The sequence below is a fragment of the Cottoperca gobio genome, chromosome 15, assembly GCF_900634415.1.
Source record: "Cottoperca gobio chromosome 15, fCotGob3.1, whole genome shotgun sequence".
In the NCBI taxonomy this organism is placed as follows: Eukaryota; Metazoa; Chordata; class Actinopteri; order Perciformes; family Bovichtidae; genus Cottoperca; species Cottoperca gobio.
The window spans coordinates 12,288,551-12,315,853 of record NC_041369.1 but is presented as its reverse complement, the minus strand read 5'-3'; the positions used below and the strand labels follow the sequence as shown (position 1 = coordinate 12,315,853).

Sequence of the window (27,303 nt, the reverse complement as noted above, 5' to 3'; positions counted from 1 at the left end):
GTCTGCAGCACGGTGTCAGTCCTATTGTGGCAGTGTATAACATATGAAAGACCCATGCTGGGGAGGAATATATAACCTAGTACACAAAATAAGTTTATTTCAGAAAAATAAAGTCAAAGAATAAAACTTTCCAAGCACAACGTTGGGTTGTTTGTAGCTCCAAGTGTGAACATTGTTACTGGTGCCCAGCAGGCTAACTGCTGTCTGCAAGCTATTTGTAGCTATTATGTGTCTATAAATGGAAATCTGCAGGCTGATACACACACCAACTGAAATACACTTTGAACTTCACGAGACGGGCTGATAAGTGTGCAGCTTGCTTTACCCGAATGTGATTTGATCATAATTTTGAGAGAAGTTCTTCTGAAAGCTGCACACAAGCTACACTTCTGGATGGAGAGAGGCATTTGAAGCAGAAATGGACAGTTTGAAGAAGAGTCTGCAGAAGGTAAGAGGGTTCAGAAATACAAGCACCAGGATGAAAAACCTCTTCTTGGGGATTTTGCTGTAGAGCCGAAGTAATATCACTAACCTGCTTTAACTTTCCACTGACCATTGTAGTTGCAAAGGTTCAAGATGAAGGTTTGAGATGAAAGTTTGAGATGAAGGTTTTCACCTGCAAAGCTAAATCCTGCTGACAAATGAAACCATAAATAAATGTGGTTTCAGTCCATCAGCACTATTACCCCTCCCATTGAGCCCTCTACCACCCGCTGCAACCTTCCGGGCTTCCACACATAAACACATAGACACAATATATACTCAGCCGGCTGCTACTTTCCTGTCACACAAGGAGGAAAAACAGTTACCAAACTGCTTTTGATTGAATTTAAAGGCCCAGAATAAACAAAGAGGGATGAGAATGAATGTAAACACAGCTTATCAGAGTTAATATGTTGTATTTAAGTATATGCTTCACTTTTATGACACTGTTCTGACTTAATATCACTGCACTGCAAGGTCATATTGATACCTTTATGATGCATACAGTTATTCATCATAGAAAATGTTATGTGAGTAATTCAATCACACTGGCATTTTCTCCCACAATATGCTGCTATTGAAAATGCATTGATTGATTGATTGTGTGTGAATTTTTAATGTTGTGCTTGTTTATAATCTAAGAGAAATATCCCAATGTGCTCAGTACCAGCTGGCTGTGGGCTATATTTGCTCCCCATATCTACTCTGCAGGGAGGGGTAGTGTGTTTGTCTGTAATTAAACTCTTTACTTAGTGACACGCCTAACTGTTTATGTGTTTACTGTGGCACAACGTGACCTACTCATATATGCATTTTAACATCTGTGGAGCACAGATGCTTCAGATTTACAACAGCAATTGTGCTTTTACTCAAACAAACTGAACACTGAACTGAGCATCATCAAGGTCAAACATTAATGACTGAGATTAATAACGTAAAACTAATGGAAAGTACGGAGAGCTGCTTGAACTTGTGTTTTGTACGGCAGCTTCTACAGGAGAAGCGTTACTCAAGGAATAACGTCCCTTGCAGTCATTCACTAGTGTGTTTCACTTCCTGTTTATGAGCGTCCCTTTTAAAGGTCTCCACATAGGGTGGTCTGCTTCAGAAAATGATTTAGTGTCGCTTGTATTCGGTCTCAGGTCTGACATACCACAAGAAATAACTAATGAGAGCACGCTCACAGTGAGGCGACAGTGAACCAGTGGTAGCTGGAAATGTGATCTACGAGGACGGCATGACCTCAGCAACACTTGACGCAATTAAACATTCGAGAGGGCTCCGATGGGCAAGTAGAAAATGCTCGCTTTGACCTTTCATAGTATAAACTTACTCTGCTTTGACTACAGAAGACATGCAAACAAAGGAGGTTACATAAGAGTATGAATACGTAAACAAGTTTAGAAGATGGCACATGATTATTTTAGCAGAGGCATTTGTGCTGTTTCTTTATTTATAGCTGGTATATATATATATATATATATATATATATATATATATATATATATATATATATATATATATATATATATATATATATAGATATGCTGGTATCTTTGAGATGAATATATTGGCCTTCAGTATAAGTGAACCTCCTCAGGCTCAGAAACTAGGACAAAAATCACAAAGGACATATGTGGCAGATGTGATTGAAGGAAGTGGTGGAAGAAGAATACGTATAAGTGAATACCTAAGTCCTCCTCCTTTAAACATAAATATTTTATCAATAAACTTAATGTTGAACATAAATTCTCGATATCTTTCTGCCCCAGTGTTCACCATACACAACTCGATCAAATCAAATTATAATAATTAAGAAGTACGCAAACCCTTGACATATGTGACACGACAATGTAAAAAGCATTATCAGCAAAATTCTTAATTATTATTATTAATATTACTTAAGTTAAATGTTGTGCAAATTCTAACTATGTTACATACTGTTGAGTATTTAAATCTATATCTATCATATTTTATAAACATATAAATATAAATCTGCGAAGTAACCAATCAATGCAGTTGATTAAAAATGATAATATTTAAGTATAGATTTGTATATAAATGTTAATACTAAATGTACTCAGTTACATCCCCTCCAGTGTTAAAGAGACTCCATCTGGCTGCATGAGTCTCTTGCTATCTGTTTCTGTCCTCCACCTTGAGTAGTATACTCATGTAACATATTTGATTTGAATAAATGTGATATTTTTGACAGAAAAGACATTAGACCACCAGTATTTCTTACATTTAATACAAATACAAATGTTGTTTTGACAGCAGATACAACTGAACCTTCTCCTTATTGCTTCATCTTTTTCTTCTCTGATTTATATTCCATTTTTGTATTTTCCAGTTCTTTAACATGTGGAAATTTTATTTTTAAAGGCCATTTTGCTATGAATGAACTCCCTGGACCCTATATTTATGTTGATTACCTTCTGAATTCATTAGAAACCACTCTCTTGTACACTTTTGTATATGCGATTCTTCCAGGCTTTTATTCTGCAAGGGCATGATGTGCGGGAACCTTGATGTATATAATTTAAATCAGAAGCGTGAGAAGCCTCTTTCTCTTCTCTGTGATGTTGACCTGCGGATCAGCACCTAGAATTAATGTTTTTTTCTTCAGTTATCCAGCAGATAAGACCGAAACGTCATTTTACATTTTCATTGCGTTCCGTACCTGCTTCATTCACTATCTCTGAACATATTAAATATGTCAAACACACACTCGCCAAATGTGCCTCCCTGTATGTGCGAGGTTATTATTTCATAGGAAAGGACAATATGAGTATGAGCACGGAGCTCTGACAGCCCCCCCCGTTGGACGGAGCTCTCAAAAGCAAATATTGTTATATGTGATTAATCGCGATTAATTAATCACAAAACTTGTAATTAATTCCATTAATTTTTTTAAGCGCTTGACAGCCCTAGTAATTATATATGTATCTGTATATGTAAGGTAAGAAATGACAAACCACTGCTCTGAAAACATAACTACAATATTCCCAGCAGGAGCCACAGCATTGCCATTCAAATACTAGCTTACATTTAATTTTCTATTTCAAAATGAAGTTCTGAGAAACCTTGCTTTGTAAACGTCTTAGTAATCATCTTGTTTTGAAACTACTTTTTTTTTTATCTTCCTGACATTCACTGGGATGAAACTGTGAGATGAAAGGTAAAAAAGAAACTAATATGCTGAATCTTTGACTGTGTGATCTATTTTTAATAAAGTCTCAAGTATGCGCAACAATAATCTCCGCTGATTAGTGAAGGGTATGTCAGTGCCCTTAACCTGCAGTTTGCATTTTACAGATGACCTGCCACCGTGGAGAGAAGAAGTATGATTAGTAAGCGGCAGAAGTACTTTTGAGTGTGTGCTTCGATTACTGCTGAGAGAGTTCGAGGAAATGTTTTCACACATCCAGACTACTAAATGCCATTGAACCCAAACAGCGATGGAAATCGTGTAGGCACCTTATTAGCAAATTGAAATGACTCAACACTTCACCCCACAGCATGTTGAGATGCAAAATCAAAATGAGTGTAAGCTCAGTATTTGGAAACATATTGATGTTTTCCTTAACTTTACATTTTTGACAGCTCTAATTCCATCAAGATTACATGAGATATGTTGCTTCTCTTTCATATATGGGGCGACGCTTTTACTCACCACAACTCACAGCTACAACTCTTCATACATATTTAGCAAGGGTGGCCCCTGACACATTATCACTGATAGTGTGAATGCCTCTGTTTGCTGGCCCGGGCAAAGAGCTGCGTGTAATAGATCACCTCTGCAGACAGTGCAGAGGTTTCACAGTAAGGAGCTGTTGCTTGTCCCAGGGGTTGTGTTATAGTGTCAATATTAAAGTGCTTTTATACGTAAGCCCATTTTCAGTTTTACAGAGGACACCACATACCTGTTTGGCAATCTTCAAATTTGGCACAAACGTCCTCTTGGACCCAGGTTCAAAGTTCACTGTGACCTCACAAAATACGTTTCTGGCAATAACTCAAGAATTCATTGGCTAATGATGTGATGACACAACTGCTCGACCAATCATGACCAACAGCGCCGAGTGTACCTGAAACTTTTAGACTCACCTCCCAAGCAATGCTGAAATTTAGTTCCATGAACTCGCTCTAAAACTGTGCAAATTTAAGTCACCATTGCAATAGTTCAACACAAAGAAGCATCTTTGGCTTATTTCTATAGAGAGTTGGGTACATTTGTGTTGCCTTGTGCAGACGAGAACATGAGCTGATTTAATTGCAACTCATTACTCATCATTGAGTCGCGGTGTGTCGAGGCTTTGAGCTGCAGGGTGCTAAATTGCCTGATCTGTGTGGCTCATTAGTGGAGGGGTACAGCTACATAACCCTGTGAGGCAGAGAAACAAGATTTTCTAAATCTGAAAGTCAGCGGTATTTAACTGTGAGAAGAAGAAGTAAGGGACTGAAACAAAGGTTTTATGGAGATCTCTTACACTTTAGTGAAGAAGTTCCATTATGCTTGACTCATCATTTACTGTAATTTGCTTTACATGTGAACAACCTGTTGCTCTCCTCTCTGTTTTTACAGCCTTCTATTTTCACATTTGTGCCAGTGGTGCACAAATTACCGATTGAAAGCATTGTTACTGAGGAGAGATCTGGAGCCCGGACAGGAAAACAAAAGAAGGTACAGCAGCAGCTGCACAGCCACCCAGAAAACTGCTTTGATAGCAAGGCGTTAATCAGAATGTACATGCTGACTTTATATATGGTGTAAAATAAGACTTTGAACTCACTCATGTTTTATATTTTGGGAAAGATTTAATTGAAAATGAACCGACTTGGCCCATCTGACACGTCACTAATCTTTGTCCTGCAGTCTCGTGTTACACAATGTTAAAGATTAGCAGTTTTCTGTTCCACACATTTATTATTTTAATCAAACTTATGAGCCTTGGTTTACAAGTACTCTCACTTTTAATAGTATTTATTCTAACAATTTCAGCACATGAGTCTGTAGAAAACTTCTCTTTTTCCTGCTTTCTTTTGTAATATTATTTTTCAGCTTTTATTGCCTTTATTAGTAGAGGGACAGGGAATGACATGCAGCAAAGGGCAGCAGGTCGCATTCAAAACCCTCAATAAGGATTATGGGCAACATAATGAGCGTGTGATTCCGCTGTAACTTGTTAACAATGAACAACAACCATTGTACAGCAACTCCTTTTGAATAGAAAGTAAAACTAAAATGATAAGAAGACCATGACCCAGAAAATGTAATTCTGAAAGTTATAGGCCTTTTTAATTGATCTTAGTTTGTGGTGATCAATCTTGTCAGTGGCTCAAGGATTCAAGGACACCTGCAGCATTTTAACAATTACATCCACAGCATCCTTCTTAGGCGGTGGAACAGCTGTCAGTGTGTGCGTCTGCATATTCAAGGAGAAATTAGGAATATAGAATGACACACTGTAATCATTTCTTAATTTGAGAATGTATATTTGTAAACATTAAAATCAAAGTTATTAATATGAAACAAGAAACGTTTTGTTTTATATTTTTTCTTGTAGGTTTTAACACTAGTGGGAATGAATCAATTCATCACGCTTTGTGTAATGTGTAAATCAATATTAAACATATTCCTGAACAACCTCAGGGAACATATCCGATTGTTTAGATTCACTTCTTTGGCAAGTTATTTATTTTTAGTCAATGATGCCAAAAGCAATGGTGGTGTCAATCAGCTTTCTAAGTTCATATACACTACAACACAATATAAATGATAAATTAAAAGGCAAATACTAACTATATGTTTTTTTCTTTTGACAAATGCTTTTTGATTTTTCGCTGTTTCTGATCATGGGCTCAACTTGTTGTACTTTAATGCACCCAAACTACAAACGTTCAACAGAGAAGAGAGCAGAGAAGTAAATGAAATCAACACCCACTGGGGGCCCATATGGACCCCCAGTATAGTGTTAATGGCTGAAGGGGTTAATGTGCTTTTGGATGTAAATCCAGCACAACAGCTCTGGGTGGCGACTGCTTCTGTCAGACTTCAAAGGTCTTCTCACTGCTGTTACCTAAAGGAGTGGCAGCCTTTCATGTTATGAACTGACAACATAATTATGAATACTCAAAAAGGCTGAATAACCACGAGTTTTAGTAAACATAGGAAGTATTTTCTTTTCATACATGCACAATATTAGATTGTGTGTCACTATGCATGGGTTAGTTCTGCTCATTTCTGTCTGCCATGTCTTCATTTAAACTCTAGTTCCACTTCATTTGTTGTTTGTCCTTATAACTCTATCTCCACCTTTCTCTTATATTAAGGTTCTGAGAGTTTGTTTGTTTTTTTTACCACAGAGCAGAGCCAGATATTTCAAAAGCCACATTTCGGTTTTGGTGACACACTTTGCTGCTTTATAACAAGCAGTGTCGGGGGAGGGGGGGTAACTATAGGCACACTGTCAAGTAGCAGAGTAAAAAGTCATTTATATTTCTCTAAATATAAATGTAAATGTAGGGAAGTAGAAGTATAAAGTAGCATAAAGAAGAAATACTCAAGTAGGCTAAAGTAAGAGTACCTTGAGTACAATAGCTGAGTAAATGTTAAACTTCGTTGCTTTCCACAACTGATATGTAGGACTAAATTATGTCTATTTAACAAATTCACTTTCATTTTTTGTTACATTACATTAAAGAAAATATATTATATATATATATATATGCTGGGGTTGCTATGGGTTCATTTGTTTCACATGGTGATACTCAGGTGAGAACAGCTTTAGTCTATTTTTGAGCTTCACTAACACTCCCAAGATGGCACAGGATCTCTGTTTGTGAGCCTTATCTTAGTCGTAGCAGTTGGACTGCACAGTAACCAGTTTCTCCTCAGAAGCACTCATGTGGAGCAGAGTTGTGGCACAAGATCTGTTTATTGCTTAGTCACACCTTCTTTTTGTACTGCTGCATTACTTTCGCTTTAACGCATGGCAGATTATTGATACTCCCTGCTGAGAGACAGCTTCCATATTTAGATGCCAGAGGGCAGAATGTAAAAGAGTACGTTTGAGACAGTCGGCAGCTCATTAATTCACCACTGTGATTCACAGCTTCCAGTACTCATTATCTCCTGTTCAAAAGAAAGATATGGCATATGTGCCCCTTTGCAGGATTTGAAATGAGTAAATGCAAGCTTAGTCATTATCGATTTACATTTTTAGTGGCCACGATTTGATTTGAAGTATGAGCTATGGCACAATACTTTTGCTTTCGTGCCTAATTGTCTTCTTGCTTCATATGAGAGGGTTTCTTTGCTATTCCTACTTATCCCATTATGCATCACAGATCTTCAAACCTAACCCTAACCCTAACCCTAACCCTAACCCTAACCCTAACCCTAAATTAGTTGAAGTGTAAGTGCAAATATTTTCTTTCTGAAATACCCGGTACACCTGTTCTGAGACATTTTGTTCAGTTTTGTGCCAGAAGAAGAAACACTTAGTTCAGCTAAAAGGAAGCAACCAAACTAAATTAAGCAAATCCTTATTTTAAGAATTTTGTCATAAGCCAAAACCATACCAAATGTCATTAAATATTGAAATAATAATTTATGCTAAAATAGCTTTAATTAATCCCTCTTGCATGACCTTAATGTGCATATTAAATACGTTAATAGCAAGGTTTTTATTATGGAAACAGATTTAAATTGTATTGTGTTTTGGAAAACTTTAATTTCAGACAGTCCAAGTTATTACGGTATCATCATATGTGCAGTACTAAGAAATGTCAAAAGGTTAAACATGAAAACCATCCAGTGACTCACTGTGGCAGCTCAATCACATGAGCTGCCCTTTATGTTAATAAAGTCCTAGAAATAAATGTAATTGAATTTGTCTGATTACTGCTTATCTACAATAAAGTAACAGAAGAGCACCGAGAGAAGTATGACATACATTTCTAGGGATGTTGAAGGGAATTTGAAGGGATGCCATTATCATGTGGTGTCGTATATATTTTTAGAATCATAATTATCATACATGTGGGAGTTCATGTCTGTAATGACACCCTTTTTGTAGATCTACTTAAATCACACATATTATCCTCCATTATTCCTTTCATTTGAGTCCATGCACATACAATTGACAACAACCTGATGTAATGGCCTGCATCTTTGCTCCAATTATATGAAATTGCAATCACACTAGTTCAGATTGCCAATAAAGTTTGTTCTCACAAGAGAAATTGTACACAAAGTGCAGTTAAAATTCATCACATGCTGACATAATCTCTCAGTGTCTCGTCATCAGAGATGGAACATAACTAAGTTTCTAAAATACTCAATTATATCGTGAATGTAGCTCTCAAATGCATACTGTAGTCCTTTCTGTCTACTTCTACTTCTTCTGATATATCAGAACTGTGCTATTATTTCCTTTAAAATATTTCTCATTGATATCGTTGAAAACGGCATATTGACATAGAGCTGCCTTTTACCTTATACAGTCGGCCTACTTCTACTTCACTATACTGTATTTCAGAGGCAAGACATATCAAGGAAGTTCACTGGTCATTCAAGGATATATATATATATAGCTGTTTACACATCACCAATTCAAGCACCTCTTATCATGCAGAAAGTTATGCTGTTCAGCTTTAACCCCTTTTGTTTTATTGGATTTGGGACCCGGAAGAGCTAGCGTTAAACTATTAGTAGGCTTCTCCTCAGTTGCTCTGTTCTGCACATGAGGCTTGCACTACACTGACATCAGCAGGGCTTCTGCGTGTACATGTGAACTATATGTGTGGGGCATGTGGTGAAACCAAGCACACCCCCTGAGCTCAGGCTCGCTGAAGTTCACCTCGGGTTTTCTCGGGTTTCACTCGCTCAGATCCTCCTAAACATTTGCCTCATTTTCTCCTGTCAGAACTTAACTGAATCCCATGAGAAGACAGCCGGGGAGACCATGTCGGAGAAGCAGATTTTCAAAGCAGAGATAGTCTTTATCAAAGACTCTGCGGAGGGAGGAGCCGGAAACACAATCCAACCAGGGACACAACTTCAAGTAAGTGCAACACAAACACTCTCAATGTCATCTGGAAACTATGACATAAAGCTTTGTTCTTGTTATTGTTATTGACAAAGCACAATATAGATATGTGCACGTGTGTGTAATAATGTCTATGTATATCTGTGTATCTATAAATAAATATATAAAGTTATCTAATTGGCAAACATAAGGCATTTTATGGCGATAAAATTAATTTATGTGACAGACATTTATTGACTTTCAAATCTGACAGTTTAATGAGAATTTTATTTATTTAATAAGAAGTTTCATACTTTCTACTCTATAATGTGTCAGATAGCGACTTCATCAAAGTACTTTATATATTTTATTTATCAGAGAGAAAAAAACAATAACATTTTAGTTTCCATTTATTAAAAACCTTTTTGTTTTTTTCAGCCGTCACTGGATCACTTCAGCCTCTCTCAAACCAAAGCCTTTCCTTCAGTCAGTGTTCAATCTGAAAATACCACCAACCCCGTCGCTGCCTCTATGGAAACAGCTGTTGATAAACACGGGGGCATTTCCCAGCCGCAGTGTCACGGTACCTCTGGACTTGCTGAGGTTAGCTCGGGTTTCTTTGCAAATATAGCGTCTGTGTCAGAAGACAGAATGAGCCCCACAAACTCCGCAGACCTCTTCCCCACCCCGGGATCATCCAGAGAGTCCATCCTCTCAGAGGGCTCGGACAGAGAGAAGAGCTGGTCGGCTATGGAGCTTTCCTCTCTCACCTCTCCTGTTTCTTTCAGCCGCACTGTTTCTCCCTGCTCGTCTGTCCGCTCTGGCATCTTTTCCCCTTCTGTCGTCCCGATCAAGAGGCACTTTCTAGCTCCTGGCTCCAGTCTGATTCACACCCCCTGTTTCTCATCCTGTGAGAGCCTCTCCTCTTCTGTTTGTCCCCAGTCCCCTCCTCCTCCTCCCCGGCACCGGCCTCCTCTCACCCGACTCTCCCTCCTCACTGCCATCCTGAGAAAAGGCCGTCTTCCTATCCTCTCCTCTGCTCTGCAGAGGCCTTACACCCCCTGCTGGCCTATTAACCCTGTGACCCTGTCTTTCTGTAACGCATGCTCAGCGGCCTCCAGTGTGGCCTCCATCCCCCTTGAGTTCTCATCTCGTTTCTCTTCATCAGCGTCTATAGATAGTCAGAGTCACTTTAACAGGGAGCCTAATAGATGCATCACAGCTCCTCCACCTGTGCAGTCAAATGAGCTGAGCAGAACATGCCCTCAAGCTCAGGCGAAAAGATGCTCGGCGCAAATTCGTGCAAGCAGTGCGCCTAGATGGCAGCAGGTTATTTCACCGCCACCAATGAAGAGCACACTGCCCCGAGCTCCACCATTATTTTGCTCGACTTTCAAATCTGTTTCGCCACCAAAGTATGAAGAAATAAACAAAAAGCTGCAACACACACACATGTCCATTTCCAAGTCGCCTGAGCTGAAACCCATCAACACTCACATATACCTGAAGTGCCCTGCAGATTACAATCTTAAAAAACTCATCTCCCCGTCTTCTAAAGTTATTAATGAGCTTGAGACCTCTGTGCCCCAGAAGTGGAGTCCCCCTACCAAATTCATCTTTCTCAAGGCTTCACTCCCTTTCTCAACAACTGAGATCTCCGCCCGTCTGCACTCCTGGGCTTCAGCCTTCTCAATCACGCTCACCCGGTGTTCCAATTTTCTGTGACGGAGCATCACCACCTGTAAAAAACACCACAGATAGGTGTGAGTCAGGAAGGAGCTGCCCTGATTCCAAAAGTACCCCAACATCGTTAATTGGTTTTCACAAAGCTCACTGTCTGTCTCCTTCCCGCTACACGCCCATGGCACTTCCCGGGTGGCTGTCACCTACCAGCTCCCCCACACCTACACCCTCTCCTGTTCCACCAATCAGAGACTTCACCCCGTCTCCTTCGCTCTCCATGCGCTCCACCCCCTCCCCAAGGCCGGGGAGTGGAATATCAGACTGCAGTGACAGGGAGGGTAAAAAAAGAAAGGTAGCCACTCTGCTTGCCACATGCATGTTTAAACTGATAATATTATTGAAAATGCCGCCTGTGACATACTGTTCCCCCAGGCTACGTTGTTAAAAACAGATTTCATTCACTTGATAGCTGGATATCAAGTGCTGGTCCCTGTGTGTGGAGCTGTTTTTAGATTTTTGTTGATGTTGTTATAGATCTTTGCTTCTCAAAGATTTCAAATGTGGTTGACGTGGGACAAAGTCGTCTAGTTGTCTTGCCTGTCTGTGTTGAAAAGTTGGTTTTAACTGAAGTTTTTAGTGACAATAACAGTCAGTGAAATGAGCCAGCAGAGCAGCTGTGAAAGATGACAACACTTTTCAGAACTGTGCTTACCGTTGAGTGTCAGGAGCCTGTCTGACTGTGTTTGCATGAATAGTAACCTGTGGCAGTGGGAGAGATAAAGCATGTCTGAAGAAATGTTACATGAGACATTCTACAAAGTCTGTCTTTAGTCAGAAATATCAATTAATTTGTATTCATTGTTTGTCCTTCTCTCTCTCTGAACGCTAGACAAACAAGATTAAGTTAAGCTACAAAACGCTCGCTGCAATCCCCACAAACACCCTTCTGTTGGATCAACAGGTGAGCTCACTTATTGGACTCTAATCCATCTAACTCATCTTGTTATCCTGTTGAACATCCAGCCATATGAAGCGCTTACAGAAGTCTGATGCAGGCACTCAAATGCTGCTACGGAGCATTAGTGAGGAATTTGAAATAGGAATAAAATCAATCATAAATTATAAAGATAAAAAAAGTGGCTTTTCTGTAAATATGTCTCTACTCATCTCGCCTTAAGAAAAATTACATTTGCATAGAAACCTAATTTCATGGGGATTTACAGGCTATAGATAAAGCAATATGTCAGTTTTCAAACCTTTATAAAAGTAAAATCAGATGTAAAAACATGGCATTCTCACTGCAGTGTGGTACATTTAGAGCTGCAGAGGAGGGAAAGCTGCCTGTGAAGAATACAGAGTGGATGAATATGGATTGTCTAAATTTCCTGTATAATCCCAGTCTTAGCAGCGAGCTCAATCTGTCCACTCTGCTTTACATTCACAGGCAATAGACGAGCGGATAGAGAGAGAAGAGAGTCCGTGTGACAGGATGGACAGAGGTGATACATTGGACAGAAGGGTTGCAGACACCCACGCTGAGGTATTACTGCACACAACACTGCTGGGTTTTACTGCACATTTCATACAACAGTCTGTAAACATTCATTAACTTCTTCAGATGTGCTCCCCCGCTGAGCTGCGGCAACAGTCGGAGGAACTCTATGCAGCTATTGATGAGATATTGGCAAATTCCATTCCAGCAGTGAGTTCATTATACTGTATATATACATATACAATTAAACATGTACACATGTTGATTTGTTCAATTAAAAGTGTTTTGATGGGTTTATTTTTTCAACCTTTAAGAGCAAAACATCTCTGTCATCGACTACTGACGTTGGTCTGCAGGTAAAGAGTGTTTCTTTAACAGCATGTGAAGTATGGCAAACTCATAAACTGATTTTTACTGCTTAAGTTTCTTAAAGGAACAGTTTGGGAAAGAAGCTAATTTACTGATAGTTAGATGAGAGAATTGAAACTAGTCTTGTGTCTGTGTGCGGTAAATATGAAGCAGGAGCAGGAGGCGATTCACTCGCTAATCAATGCGTAAAAAGCACAATTTATGGTTTTTACAGGGGGTTTATTTGCTTAACATTTGATGTACGTTTACACCAGGAAACAGTCCGGCACATAATCCCCTGTTTCATTACATTACGTTTCATTTAGCTGATGCTCTTGTCCAAAGCAACATACAATAAGTGCAATCAACCATGAGTATACAAACAGCAGAATCTTGCACATTAGCTTCAAATAGGCAAAAACCAAGTGCAGTACATTAGCTCCGAATATGCCAAACCATTCATTTCAAATAGGCCAAACAATTTAAGTGCTACATACAGAAATCAGAAAATCTAATATATATATTTATTTTATTATTATTAGCCAAGGTGCAGTTGAAACAAACATATAACATTCAATGGACAGATCTAAGAGTGGTTTCAATCGTCTCATCTAACTCTTGGCAAACTATTCATTTAAAATTAGAAAGAAAACTCTGTATCATCTTGTTTTCACACATTACCAGAAATGCTGACATATTTGGTATATTTTGAAACTTTGGGATGTTCAATGTAGTTTAAATGAAGTTTCACCAAAACTTGTCCAAACAACATGAGTTTGTAAAGATTAACCCAGACGTACTAACATCCATTACTAAAATGACTCTCGATCTTCAGTTTAGGTAAATTAGAAACTGTCTTCGAGCTGAAATACATCACATAAATATTTTGTCATCTGCAGGGTTGAGTGTAGTTAAATGTCACAGTAACACTGACACATTTGACAGATTGACACGGGAACAGTCACACACAAAATGTGCTAAATTGCTTCATCTCATGCTAATATATAATTTGGCTGCTTCAGTAAATGAACTGTTGGTCATAGACAGTTTCTTGCAACCAGATAGTTGTTTATGCACAACAACAAAGTGAAATGTCACAAACTTGTAGTTTTAACACATCTCCCAACAGCATGCAGAATTGTATAGAACAGCTCAAATAAAATTAGAATTGTAAATTATTACATAGACATGTAAAAAATAAAAAATAAAAAAGCAAAAACAAAACTACAGCAGCCTTGGAGCCACGGAAACAAGTGCTCTGTGTTTGACTGAAACACGAACTGGAAGTGAGATGAAGTGGATTCTGACTGAACAAGAATTGAAAAGATATCATGTTCAATATTTATCTAAGGAAGAAGCTCCTTCTGGTTTCCCGAAAAACAAAAGAAAAGAAAAAACGAGACATTTTCCCATGAAATGTTTCCATTATCCCCTCAGAAAAGGCTTTTGTAACTGTGTTGTTTTGTTTCACATATTTCTTTCTTTCTTTTTTACTTTCAGCAGAACAACTCATCATTTAGTAAATCCTTGGGACGTGAAACCAAATATGTGAGTAACAGTCAGCTAATTCGAATTCACACTGAGATAAAGCTTGATCATTTCACACAGCTGCTTGACTTTACATAAAACCTTCAGTACTTCCTTTTATCACTATTTCAGTTTTGTGAGAGAAACTTGGTTAATATTTTTCTTCTACATTTTTTATTCAGGCATCTGTATGCAGCTTGCACCCATCAACTGATGTGGAAAGAAAGCTTATTAATCCTAAAACGGTACATATTCAATCTTTATTTGATTAACTTCAAGCTCTTGCTGTAACACTCATGATATGAAGTGTCTTGGAAAACAGGAATGAAATTCTCTCTGCTGTCAAATACTCCCTTCCAGACAAAGCCCGGGGTTATTCGCCCAATGACGGCAATTCCAAGACTGACAGTTGAAGATGAGGACGAATTTAATCGAAACCCTTTCAGGGAGTTTGACGTCAAGAGGACCTCGACTGACAACAACAAGGTAAGCTGGTGGTGTTGAATCATATTACAGTACGGAAATATGTGTCTGTGTAACTTTTCAAACTTATTCAGTACTTTAAAAAAAATATTTTTTGTTTAAGTAAACGCAAAATACCAAGATCTGTCTTTTTTTCTATCTCTCACACTCCTCATGAGCTTAACATTAACTTAAAAGAGAAGTGTCTCATGAATTCCCTGACAGTTAAAACTAGACTCAAACTTTGTCAAAGTTTGACAGCAAAAGAAAGTTCCAAAAGATGAAAGAATTATCAAATCAAATCAAATCAAATCAAATGTATTTATATAGCCCAATATCACAAATTATACATTTGTCTCAGTGTGCTTTACAGACTGTACAGCATACGACACCCTCTGTCCTTAGACCCTCACATCGCACAAGGAAACACTTCCTAAAAGAAACCCCACAATTATGATTTACGTCTCTGCTTGGCATGGTCCAAACATGTCCAGATTTTTGCCAAAGTTTGTTAAATGTATATTCGGTCACATGATGATACGAGCAGGGTTCATGTGCTGAGGAAGGCCTTGTAATACAGTTAAACGACACTTTAAAAGTGATTATAAAATTGAACACACCTTTCTGCTTGTGGTAATTGGTGGAGATCTCTTTGCGCCCTGTTCTCTATTATTAAGTCACATTTAATAAAGGAACTCTATGCCTCTTAATTTACTGAACACTGCAACGGGATTAGAGAACTACATGAGGTTGAGAGATTAAGTTTGTGCAATCAATGCAATATTCTAAAATCAACTTCCTTTTTTTCCTTGTCTATTTTTCCAAATGGGTAAAAATCAGACTTATGTAACAGCAAAACAAGAAGTTCCCCTGCATTGTATGAAACTCGGGCTTAGACAGAACAAAGAAATTATTTTCAAAGAAGCAATTCCCACTCGGCAAAATCACGTTTCTCCACACCGCTCACATTCAGCTCCTGAACACCTCACACTGTGTGAGTGTTTGTCTACATTGTGTGTGTGATTGTGCTCCTAACAGACAATAAAAGCTTTGAAATGTAATAACAACATTTTTAATAAATACCTTGACATTCTCATACTTTATATTTTGAGTTTTGTTTTTAATTCAACTGCAATAATTTGGTAAGTTTTCATTGTAATATCTCTTATCTATGAACCCTTCCACTATTTCTAAACAACTTTTAAATTATTCTGATGGCATACATTTTTATTTGACCCATTGTCAGATCCAAGTCCGATGAAAAAGTAATGAGACTGTGAACCCTTTAACCTTAACCACGTCAGTAAGTGCACACTTTCTACAATCTACACTAGAGAGGTTTTTACCACGTCAATGCTCTCGATGTGTTAAAACACTAAAACCCCTGTTTTTCCCATCATAAGCAGCAATTTACCCTCAGAAGGACAAATAGCACAATTTCTGATGCAGAGACCATTGGTAGCTTATTTTCTAAGACTATCTTGATAGAATATTTAGCTTTGTTGTGACTAAGAGCATAATAATATGCAGAATGTTAGGAACCACGAGCTGGAGAATTGTTATTTAGTGTGATGCGATCTTCTTCTTGCCTTGGCACAGCCGACTGCGTGTTTATTCTGCTGTTGTCATCAAACCTCAGCTCTTTGAATTATTACACTCGACATTATGCAGCGAGATAATCATAATAATACATTTCCGCTCATATTAATTACATTTAAACAAAAGTTTAATTTACATACTGTTGATGTTGTTGTGCAATGCCAACAAAAACTTCTGGAAGTTAAAGTTTGCAGGAAGTACAAATAAAAATTCTAAATCTGTGTATACTTTTTGCAGACATGGTTTATGTTTGGGTGTGGGACTTGATATTGTGATCATTAAAGGCGTAGTTCCACATTCTGGGAAATACACTTATTTACTTTCTTGCCAAGAGTAGATGAGAATGTCGATACCACTCTCTGTCTGCGTGTAACAAAATCAGCCAACCAGCATCTCTAATGCCGGGTTCAGACTAAGCGATATCTGCCTGATTACAACCGACGCTGCATCTGGGACTCCTCATGACGTCCTAACAGAAAGACTGCAAAGACTCCAAATATCTATCAGATATAACAAATATGTCCTCAATAAAATGATTAATGTGATGTTGGGGAAATGTGGACTGCCTCCATCCATCTATTTAACTAAAGTCAGGACACAATCAATAGGAAGTTTAGATCAAAGCTCTCTATTATTTTAAGGTGGAATTAATGACTTCCTGCAGCTTTTGATGCAAGAATTGTATTTTCTCTCAGTTGTTTTGTTATTCACAGAGTTTACACATTAGATCATTGTTCCACATCAATATTGTAGTCAACATTTACCGTAATCCAAACTTCTATTTCATTTACCAGCTTTTTTCACACATGACAGTGTCCTAGAAAATGTGTTGACTGCCTTAGTAAAACCACAGCTTTGAATTTATTATTAAATTATTACTGAAATGGAAATCACACTGTTAAGTATCTTGAGTAATACTGAGCTGCATGCAAATCACAGTCCTAACTGTGTTCATTTGTTGAATATATGACGTTAAATGTCAAGGTCAAGAAGATTCCAGATGAAAAAGTAATGAGACTGTGAACACTTTAACCTTAAACACGTCAGTAAGTGCACACTTTCTACAATCTACACTAGAGAGGTTTTTACCACGTCAATGCTCTCGATGTGTTAAAACACTAAAACCCCTGTTTTTCCCATCATAAGCAGCAATTTACCCTCAGAAGGACAAATAGCACAATTTCTGATGCAGAGACCATTGGTAGCTTATTTTCTAAGACTATCTTGATGGAATATTTAGCTTTGTTGTGACTAAGAGCATAATAATATGCAGAATGTTAGGAACCACGAGCTGGAGAATTGTTATTTAGTGTGATGCGATCTTCTTCTTGCCTTGGCACAGCCGACTGCGTGTTTATTCTGCTGTTGTCATCAAACCTCAGCTCTTTGAATTATTACACTTGACATTATGCAGCGAGATAATCATAATAATACATTTCCGCTCATATTAATTACATTTAAACAAAAGTTTAATTTACATACTGTTGATGTTGTTGTGCAATGCCAACAAAAACTTCTGGAAGTTAAAGTTTGCAGGAAGTACAAATAAAAATTCTAAATCTGTGTATACTTTTTGCAGACATGGTTTATGTTTGCGTGTGGGACTTGATATTGTTATCATTAAAGGCGTAGTTCCACATTCTGCGGAATACACTTATTTACTTTCTTGCCAAGAGTAGATGAGAATATCGATACCACTCTCTGTCTGCGTGTAACAAAATCAGCCAACCAGCATCTCTAATGCCAGGTTCAGACTAAGCGATATCTGCCTGATTACAACCGACGCTGCATCTGGGACTCCTCATGACGTCCTAACAGAAAGACTGGCATGTTAGAATTTGTTTTGCCTTCCTATAAGTGTTCCCTAATGTCTGTGGCTAAAGATGCTCTATAACTAAACATAGCGCATTACGAGCGGCACCAATGGTAGGAAATGGTATACACTTCCTGTCTCCTAAATCTCCTAGTCTCCTAATATAAATACATTAGAGCGTGCGCAATATCATTTTATATTGCTAACATTAGATATTTACAAAGCTAACACAAATATTAAGCATTACCAAAATGAGTTAGCTCGGGGGTATGTGTGTCAGCCTAAAACTTTTACACAGTTTGACAGTTTGAGTTTTAACGGTCACGCTCTGTGTTGCTGAGAAAGAATTCTGACAAAGTTAATTCTTTCCTTATTTGTCTGTCGGAAAAATGCCATTTTAGTGTTAGAATGTTTAGAAGATATGTGGCTTGTGAAAAATGGGTCCAACATCAACTGTGGTGATAATGGGGTGAAATAATTGGTCATAATATGTGCTCATTTTCACAAAACAGCCAGCATCATACACAACACAATTGTTTGTTTACATTTTTGTGCCTGGTAGTTGGTTCCCAGCTTCTTTTTCTCGATGACACCACGTGTGTTGTGAAAGATGGCAAGCTATAATTGGTTAGGAACCAACAAGTCTTTCATGTCTCTCTCGGCTAAGTTAAGGCAAGAAGGTACAACATTTTAAATTTCAAACTCACACATTGATAATGACATAATGGCCAGAGGAGACTCCAGGAAGTGACTGCGCCTTGTCTAGAAATAGTCCAGCACATAACTCCCTGTAGAACCACATGTTGTTGCACGAACAAAACAAATGAGATGTTAGTTTATGTGTTTATGTGTATATGTTTCAAAAATATTTGGATGGTATAAGTTTGTGTTTGAACAATCATTTTGGAATAAACTTTTTACTGCAATTTGTTGAATTTCTACCTTTTAGGCAATCTCAGAACCTATCGGCTATCTATCGCCCATCTGGACAGTTTCCCTTCAACACATGAAGCACACAACAGGAAATTATCCGTGTCAGAAGCGATCTCAATTACAGTAAATACTCCAGTTGGTTTAAGCGAAGGGTGGTGTCTGGGTAGAGTGCGCTGGAAATGGCGCGGTTTACAGCGCTGTTACATAGCGGTCCGTAATTTGGTAATACACAACCGAGTCTCTTGCCATTTCTTGAATTTGGCTGACGATTTGGCGTTGGCCCTTACAGACAGGAATTTCCGCAATCTCTTTTCATATAAATGACCTTGTTGTGTCTCTGTGTAATGCCAAACCAGTTGCATCCAATACAATATTAATAAACAGTACATTTTCAACTTTAAAAAATGTGTAACTGAATCTTGTCTTTGGCTTTAATCTCGTCCACAAGGAAGCGCTTCACTGACAACCCCAAAAACTGTGTTTAGCAGGATTATAAAAAAAAGAGCTAACTGTTTGCTTCTTGGCCTTAGATTGGGATTCCAACAAGACAATAATATCGACACTATTGTGGAGGTGATCACAGGGTTCATTGATTTTTGTGTACTATACTGCCAAAAAAGACCACTAGAATATACAACAAAGACAACATCACGCCTGAGATCCAACATTGCATCACACGAAAAAAAAATCTAGGTTTAAAAAAAAGTCCTAGTCCTCATGTTCCTCACGTACACGGCTATTGTTTGAGTGTTTTCCTCCATTCTCCAAAAACAAATCGATAAAAAGCAAAAAACATAACTGAAGTGCTGTCAAGACCAGTGGGCAGGTTGGGACTCACGCACACACTCACAAACACACACACACACACGCACGCACACACACACACACACACACAGACACACACACACACACACACACACACACACACACACACACACACACACACACACCCACACACACACACACACACACACACAGACACACACACACACACACACACACACACACACACACACACACACACACACACACACACACACACATGAATGTGCAATATACTGTGTGTATATGAAGAGTCTGTGTGCTGCTACGTCACCTGTGTTCTCTCGTATTTCCCAAGACAAATTTCTCCTAAGGGAGACGATAAAGGATAATCTTATCCTTATCTCATACACGTTTTCACTCTTTCTCAGCTTTACTAGAAAGTGGAAAATATTCTACTGCCACTTCCTGAATGAAGGGAACATTTTCTTTTGTTCCACAGTGTGACGATCTCTGTGGTGTGAACCATAGCTGTGAGATGACACGTATTACATTAAAATGTGAGGTTCATGAGTAAAACATGAGACTGAATGGTATGAACCTCCTTAGTCTCCAGAAATTTGTATTTTGGACATGGATGGATGGGTATACGCAACATTTGAAATTAATGATCAGAGTCCTCGACCATAAATATTCAGCAATAAAGCAGACAAGACATCGGTTTGGAATATTAAATTAAGTTGATAAGCCGAAAAGACCTACCAAAATAGTAATAATAAATGGAGCAAACAGAGCAGGTGAGTGAAACCACCATGTAATCCAGAAAGATAATTGTCAATTATAATCCAATACAAAATGAATATTCATACCAGTGCAAACCTCAAGCAGCCGCACGGGGAAGTAATCTCACTCATTTCGCTGGGGGGGCGGATATCAGTCTATAAGAAAACCATTAAAAACTGTTTGGCTGCTATCGTCCTTTTCCCCTCTGGCCTCTCTTGCTATACATGCATAAACACGTCAACCATTTTGTCTGTTTCTATTTCAGGTGGAAAGTATGAATCTGGAAGAGACAGGAAAAGGTTTTTACACAAGATCAAAAGGCCAAACGTTAAGAGAAGAAAGGAAGCCTCAAAGAAAAGGTCAATTTTCGGTCTGTGAGCTGCAGATTAAAGAGCCTGAAGAACAGATGAGTTCCCTCGCGAAAGATGTGTCAACATCTTTCAGTACAACTGAAGGGCGGATGGAAGCTTTTGAGACTCATATTTAAAGCATTAACACTGAAGCATCAAGGGTTTAACAAGCCTTACAAAGATCATAAAAATGCATGCAACTGCAAACGGTGAAAAACTTGTAACGGCAAAGAATCTTGTTGACTTTAATGTGTATTACAGGCTGTTAAATTAAAAAACTGTCAACGTGGTAACACCCATTGTGGTATAACATAAAAGTCATGCAAACTATTCAACTCATTTACCTCTGGAGAAACTACTATTTTAGCAAAATGATTTGAGAAAAACCTGTAATATGTAATAAATAAATAATAAAGGACTTCCGTATCTTCCACTATGCTCTGAGTTTGATATCCTTCTGTGGCTATATGTACATTCCCATATCAATAGGCCTAAAGAAAATCAGAGGAGAATGAAATAAAACTCAGCTTGATATAAAACAATGGATATTCAGGCATTTTATTCTTGGAACTTTCAAATAGCATTAAAGAAAGTGCCATAAATTACAGAGCAGGAGTGCTACATGCTGCTCACTTAATTCCTCTCTTGGATGTACCGACACCTCTTTATATCAACCCTGTGACTGCCTTGCCCTCCTCTCCGGGACCCAAGATAACACAGGTGCATGTAATGGATGGATTTTCAAATACCTGATTAGAAATGCTTACAGATAAGCCAACTCAACCTCAAAGGGGCTCTTGGTGCAATTGGAGGTAAAAGGGTGCAGATGATTGATGCACTCACAGACTCCACTTCCTGCTGTGGACCTCAAAGCAGCGACAGCAAAGTGTGCCCTCAATCAAAGTCAAGAATGAAGACGCAGTCTTATAAAACTATACTGAACGATAGCTAATCACCAAGACCTTGAATTTAACAGTAAATTTATTGTTGGACATCATTCATCTATTAGCCACATTTACAACTGTGTTGTTTAGTTTTTAGTCTACGTCTGGTTTTGGCCCACTATGAAGAAAATATATAATATTCAGGAACTCTTTACTGCACAACTGCTGTAAGATTGGAGCTCTTGTTATCTTAATCTGATAAAACGTTTGGCCTCAGCAAACAGCAAACTAATACAGAATAAAAAAACTGATGGATCTTGATCACTGCTGGCTAGATTAAACAGTTTCACTCTGGTGTTGAAATAATACGCTGGTCTTCTAAAAATGACGTTCCCATACAACAAATCTGCATCGTCAATTACATTTTGAGGGAAATGTATTTTATCCAGGATTACGTTTGCTTTTGACAAATCAAAAAGACATTTATAATCAAAGTACGCACAAATCTAAGAGGCTGGTGTGGACGGATGGGTTCAACCATCATAAGACTTTCCCCCAGTAGACCGGTGTGTGCATCCCGTGTGAAACAAAAGGTCAACATTGTCTTTTAAAATGTACATCTGTAACTTCAATAATGTAACAAACACAATCTTTTACTAAACGTAACCAAGTAATTATTTTTAGCTTTTTTGTTTTGTTTAAATGTATAACATTAACCACGTGTTTAAAACTGCAACCGTAACCCGGGAGAAGATAAGTTTCCCTCACAAAGGTTATTGTTAATGCAGTTAAGTTGTACGGGAACGTGATTTTGTAGGATTGGAGAATTGAGGATAGCGGATGTGTGATTCCAGCTGTAAACCTGCAGGGTAAACACAAGCTAATCTTCTTTACCTCCTGCCATAAATGCTTCAGTCCTCCTTGTGGGAGTCCAGACAACATCAGAGGATCTGTCACTCACCAACTTTCAGACTTTGCAACGGGTGGCAAGGATGTTGGTACCCATGGCAACAAGTATATGGGGGAGCCAATCACATCACAGTCCTTTTTTTTGGATGTATGAAGAGAACTGGATACAGCGTTGGAGGCCTCGTTTATTTCCAATGAACGTCACAAATGCCAAAATGGCATTCGCACTTGCGTTTTCCTTAAACCTCGCCTCCCAGCCGCTCTGCTGCTGCCGGGCTCGGCTCAGTCACAATTACTCTATTAACGCATTTTACAACTTTTAGGACCTAATGATTCAAATAAGGATTATTCAAATGTTTGTACTGAAAAGTTGATTTACCACAAAAGTTTTTTTAAATACGCTGATTTACAGATGTCTCTTTTCCAATGTAAGTAAATGGGAAAAAGTATTTTTCATGGCATCACGTGACTGACATGGAAGATGTAATTCCACGGTTTGGCGATCCACAACAATTTGCTTCAAAGCCTGCCGCACTTCCTGCGGGCTTGCTCTCACCCCTGTCACATGTTTCTCACAGCATGACAACATAACTTTATACAAATATGAAAGGATATTCTTTACACAATTATTCTGAAAAACATAAAATCCCTGGCATAGTGCTCTTGGTCTCAGAGTTTCACGCTGCTGCTGCTGCTATCTCCTGTTTATCAGATCTACTTTGACTTTCAAGTTCTTGACAAAGTTTTCATTTCTTTCTCATTCTCGTTTGGCTGTAGCTGTTTTGCACAATTCTGTGGACTATGTTGAAGTGTTATTATTTGACCTCACTTAATTTCAGTACATAAGCAGAAGACAAAAAGGATGCAAGGACACATTTGCAATGTAACCCTGGGAGACTGTGTTGACATGTTAACAGCAAAGACAAAAAAGGCGATGTGTTAAACAATCACTGATACTCCTCCATTCATGATCATGCAGACACATTCAATGTTGACATTTTCTTATTTGATGTCACACCTGGATCAGTCAGTGTTTCTTGAACAAGCCTGAATATGACTGAAAATAAAATGGTTAGTTCTCTTATATATATTTTCTGATATATTCACATCAACAACCATGTGGTCATAATTAGGACAGGGAATCTTGTATTTTTCTCTGGGTAGAATTTAAATAATTTAAGCAATGTACTGGTATGCTTCATGTCAGAAGAAATCTATAATTCAAGCTAACTAACTGGTAATTTATTGACATTGACCATGTTCACATTTTTTCATTACCACTTGACAGCATACATACATCACTCAATGCTAGATAACTCATGTAACTAATTCATTATTCATCACGCATTATTAGTAATCTAATGTGAAAGTGATGAAATAAAAGTCATATTTTAAGCTTGATATGTGTCACAGTGTTGCTGATTTATGTACATTTAGAGTACTGGTCTCATCTGTCAACACAGGGCTTTATGAGCATGAGAGTGGCCGAGAGAGTCAGACTTCATAGAGAACTGGGCCGACCTGCTCAAATTCATTGTAAGGAGCAGCAGAATCAGGATGGCCTGCAGCTAAAATATCTTCCAAGATCTGGCGGCAATTCTAATGAGAGAGCAGCAAGTACAATGTCAAGGTGCGTTAAAGAAAGCCATTCTGAGATCACATGTGAACCGACAGGCATCACAAGATCTCTCTTTGCTGAGCCAGCCGGTGGCTCTCACAATCATGAATGATGGGTAACCAGTCAAGAACCCGCTCCTCCAGTTTGTGAGAAAATCGAAGGAAGCAGGCCAAAACAACAACACAAGGAGATCCTCTCGTGGGTGGCTTTGAGCTAGAAAACCATTGAGAACATAATACTTTTAAAAAAAGTGTCCCTTACTGCAGCAACTGATTGAATGATTAATGACAACATATGATTTATTATTTGATTTATATGATTTATTTATACTTAGAAAATTATTTAATTTAGCTGATTTATTATTTTCAAAGTAATTTAAAACATAATACAACAACATATAATATGTCGTTTTTATTACTATATATATAATTTGGCTGAGATCGATCCAGGGGCTGCCACAATAAAAACCCTGGTGTCTTCTGTTAGTGGGCATCATCTGTTGCATCTCTTCACTGTTCACCTCATCGTCCACTGAGAGGGTTTGCAGGGTTGACTCAATCAGCGTCCCTCATGGTCACAAACAGCCTGCAGGATGATTGAAGCAAACAGTTTCCTGTTTTTGTAGCAGTGACCATCAAGACCGCTTGGTGGCTTGATTCTGACAGCTGCTGTCGATTTAAAAGGTTTTACTTGAAAATGGTCTTTTCTCAGCCTGAAATATGTCATGCACCAGTGGTGCCAGCAGTGAAGCATCCATCACAAATGAAAAAATAAATAAAATAGTATGTCTGGCTCCATTTTATATAAAATCCTGTAGCTCTGCTTGTCTGATTGCTAAGCGACAGGAGAATAGCTGGTGACAGGAAATCCTGCGTAGACCAGACGGGAGGCTGCAGCTCCTGAATTTGTACACAGCTTTTGTCTTGTTTCTTTATCCCTGTTATATATTGTATCATTCAATATTAAAGAAACAACACCAAGAGTCAACAGCCATGCTAGCATCTCTATGCGACTGTACTTAGACATAGTGGTACTTTAAGCTAATTGCTAACGCCAGCATGCTCATGATGTTAAAATGCGGATGGTAAGCAGGTAAATGTTTTCAATTTTCACCGTCTTTCATCAGCACATATCGCTGAGGCTCATAAGAAGTTTTATTATTTTTTGCCATTTGGAATAAAACAGACATTCCCATACAAATCGACTTTTCAGGATGGTCAGAGAAGTGTTTGAGAAAGACAGAGACAGAGAGTGAAGAGAAGAGAAGGTTGAATGAAACAAAAATAAAGAGATGTTGACGTCGGTGCGGTCTCATCATGGTCATGTCTTAGTCATGTAAAAAAAATATTTTTGTCGAAAAAAATTTTAACACTGATTTGGTCACAAACCAAAGTAATCCTCGGACTGTTTCAGTGTTTTGAAAAATTGGACTACCTTGTTCAGTAAAACATTTTCTTTTATGAATGTTTAAAGATATTTACAGTAAGTAAAAATAAGTAAATAATTAATTAATTTGTAGTTCATGTAAATAAAATAGACAATATATATCCGGTATATATATTTAATAACAACTTTATTTAAATTTGTTCAATCACATTTAATTTATTCAATCAATATGTATCATTTGCCAACTAATTTCTCTAATAGAGAGAAGAGCATCTCCCTCCTCTCCTGTGCTATGATTATCCCTCTCTTTCGAATTATGGAAAAGGTGTCAGAGCAGGGCAGACACAAACCCCCCATACATCGTTTACTTGGATTCTGGCATCCTTGACACAAGAAAAAATACAACAAGGAAAAAGGGTATTGCCCCATCTACTGGTTGTTTTATTAGTATGGGCTTTGTATGGGATGAGGGCTAATGTAACTGTAACCTTAATGACAAAATGGTCAAATGGAGATATTACAAATGGGATATTGTTGCCTTACCTCCAAGCTATGCTTGCTAAATGTTTGGTCCCAGTAAACAGGTTATCATTCCACCCCCCCAAAGTTTGATAAACAGAGCAGTATGCTCTTTTCTCTCAAAAACAAAACCCCACGCAGGGTTCACAAGCTGTCTAATTGTATGTATTTAATATTCATGTATGTAATATGAAATATAACTTATATATAAATTATACACAATGGGACATTAAGAGTCTACAACCATGCTAGCACCTCTGTGACGCTGTAATGAGTGCTAACTCCAACATGCTAACAGGCTCATAAAGACATTCATGGCTGATATAAATGTTATTAGATTTACAGGTATATAAACAGAAATATTGGACAAAGTTAAAAGTCTACCTGCTGGCGGTGCTATATAAAAAATGAAGGGATCACCAAAGTGAGTACGATTCATCCTGAGGGATATATAGCTATGGATCAAACTGTTGGCTGGGCATTTAACAACATTGTGGTGATAGAGGAAAAGTCAGGGGATTACTAAAGTTATTAGGATTCATCCTCTGGGCAGCAGGGATATCTGTACCTAATTTAATGGTTACCAAAGTATTCTAATCAATAAGTTTATGAATAATGTGAACGCTAGCACTAGCTAAGACAACGTTAGCTGTGCTACATTTGAAAATAACTGAAAGGGATAGTTAAGTGGGTGTATGATGTTCTTATCACTAACAG

At 38.1% G+C, this 27,303-nt stretch overlaps 1 protein-coding gene across 1 annotated transcript; it reads left to right on the top strand.

Annotated features, from left to right (window-relative positions):
- The first annotated feature begins 286 nt into the window (after positions 1 to 286).
- mlip (muscular LMNA-interacting protein) lies at positions 287 to 21,706 on the top strand. Its single transcript, XM_029450274.1, is given in 13 exon segments — positions 287 to 448; positions 5,072 to 5,170; positions 9,417 to 9,554; positions 9,957 to 11,234; positions 11,236 to 11,553; positions 12,091 to 12,162; positions 12,646 to 12,741; positions 12,820 to 12,903; positions 13,008 to 13,049; positions 14,542 to 14,589; positions 14,751 to 14,813; positions 14,929 to 15,054; positions 21,186 to 21,706. Coding segments are annotated over 13 exon segments (2,616 nt in total). The 5' UTR covers positions 287 to 418; the 3' UTR covers positions 21,408 to 21,706.
- The last annotated feature ends 5,597 nt before the right edge of the window (positions 21,707 to 27,303 follow it).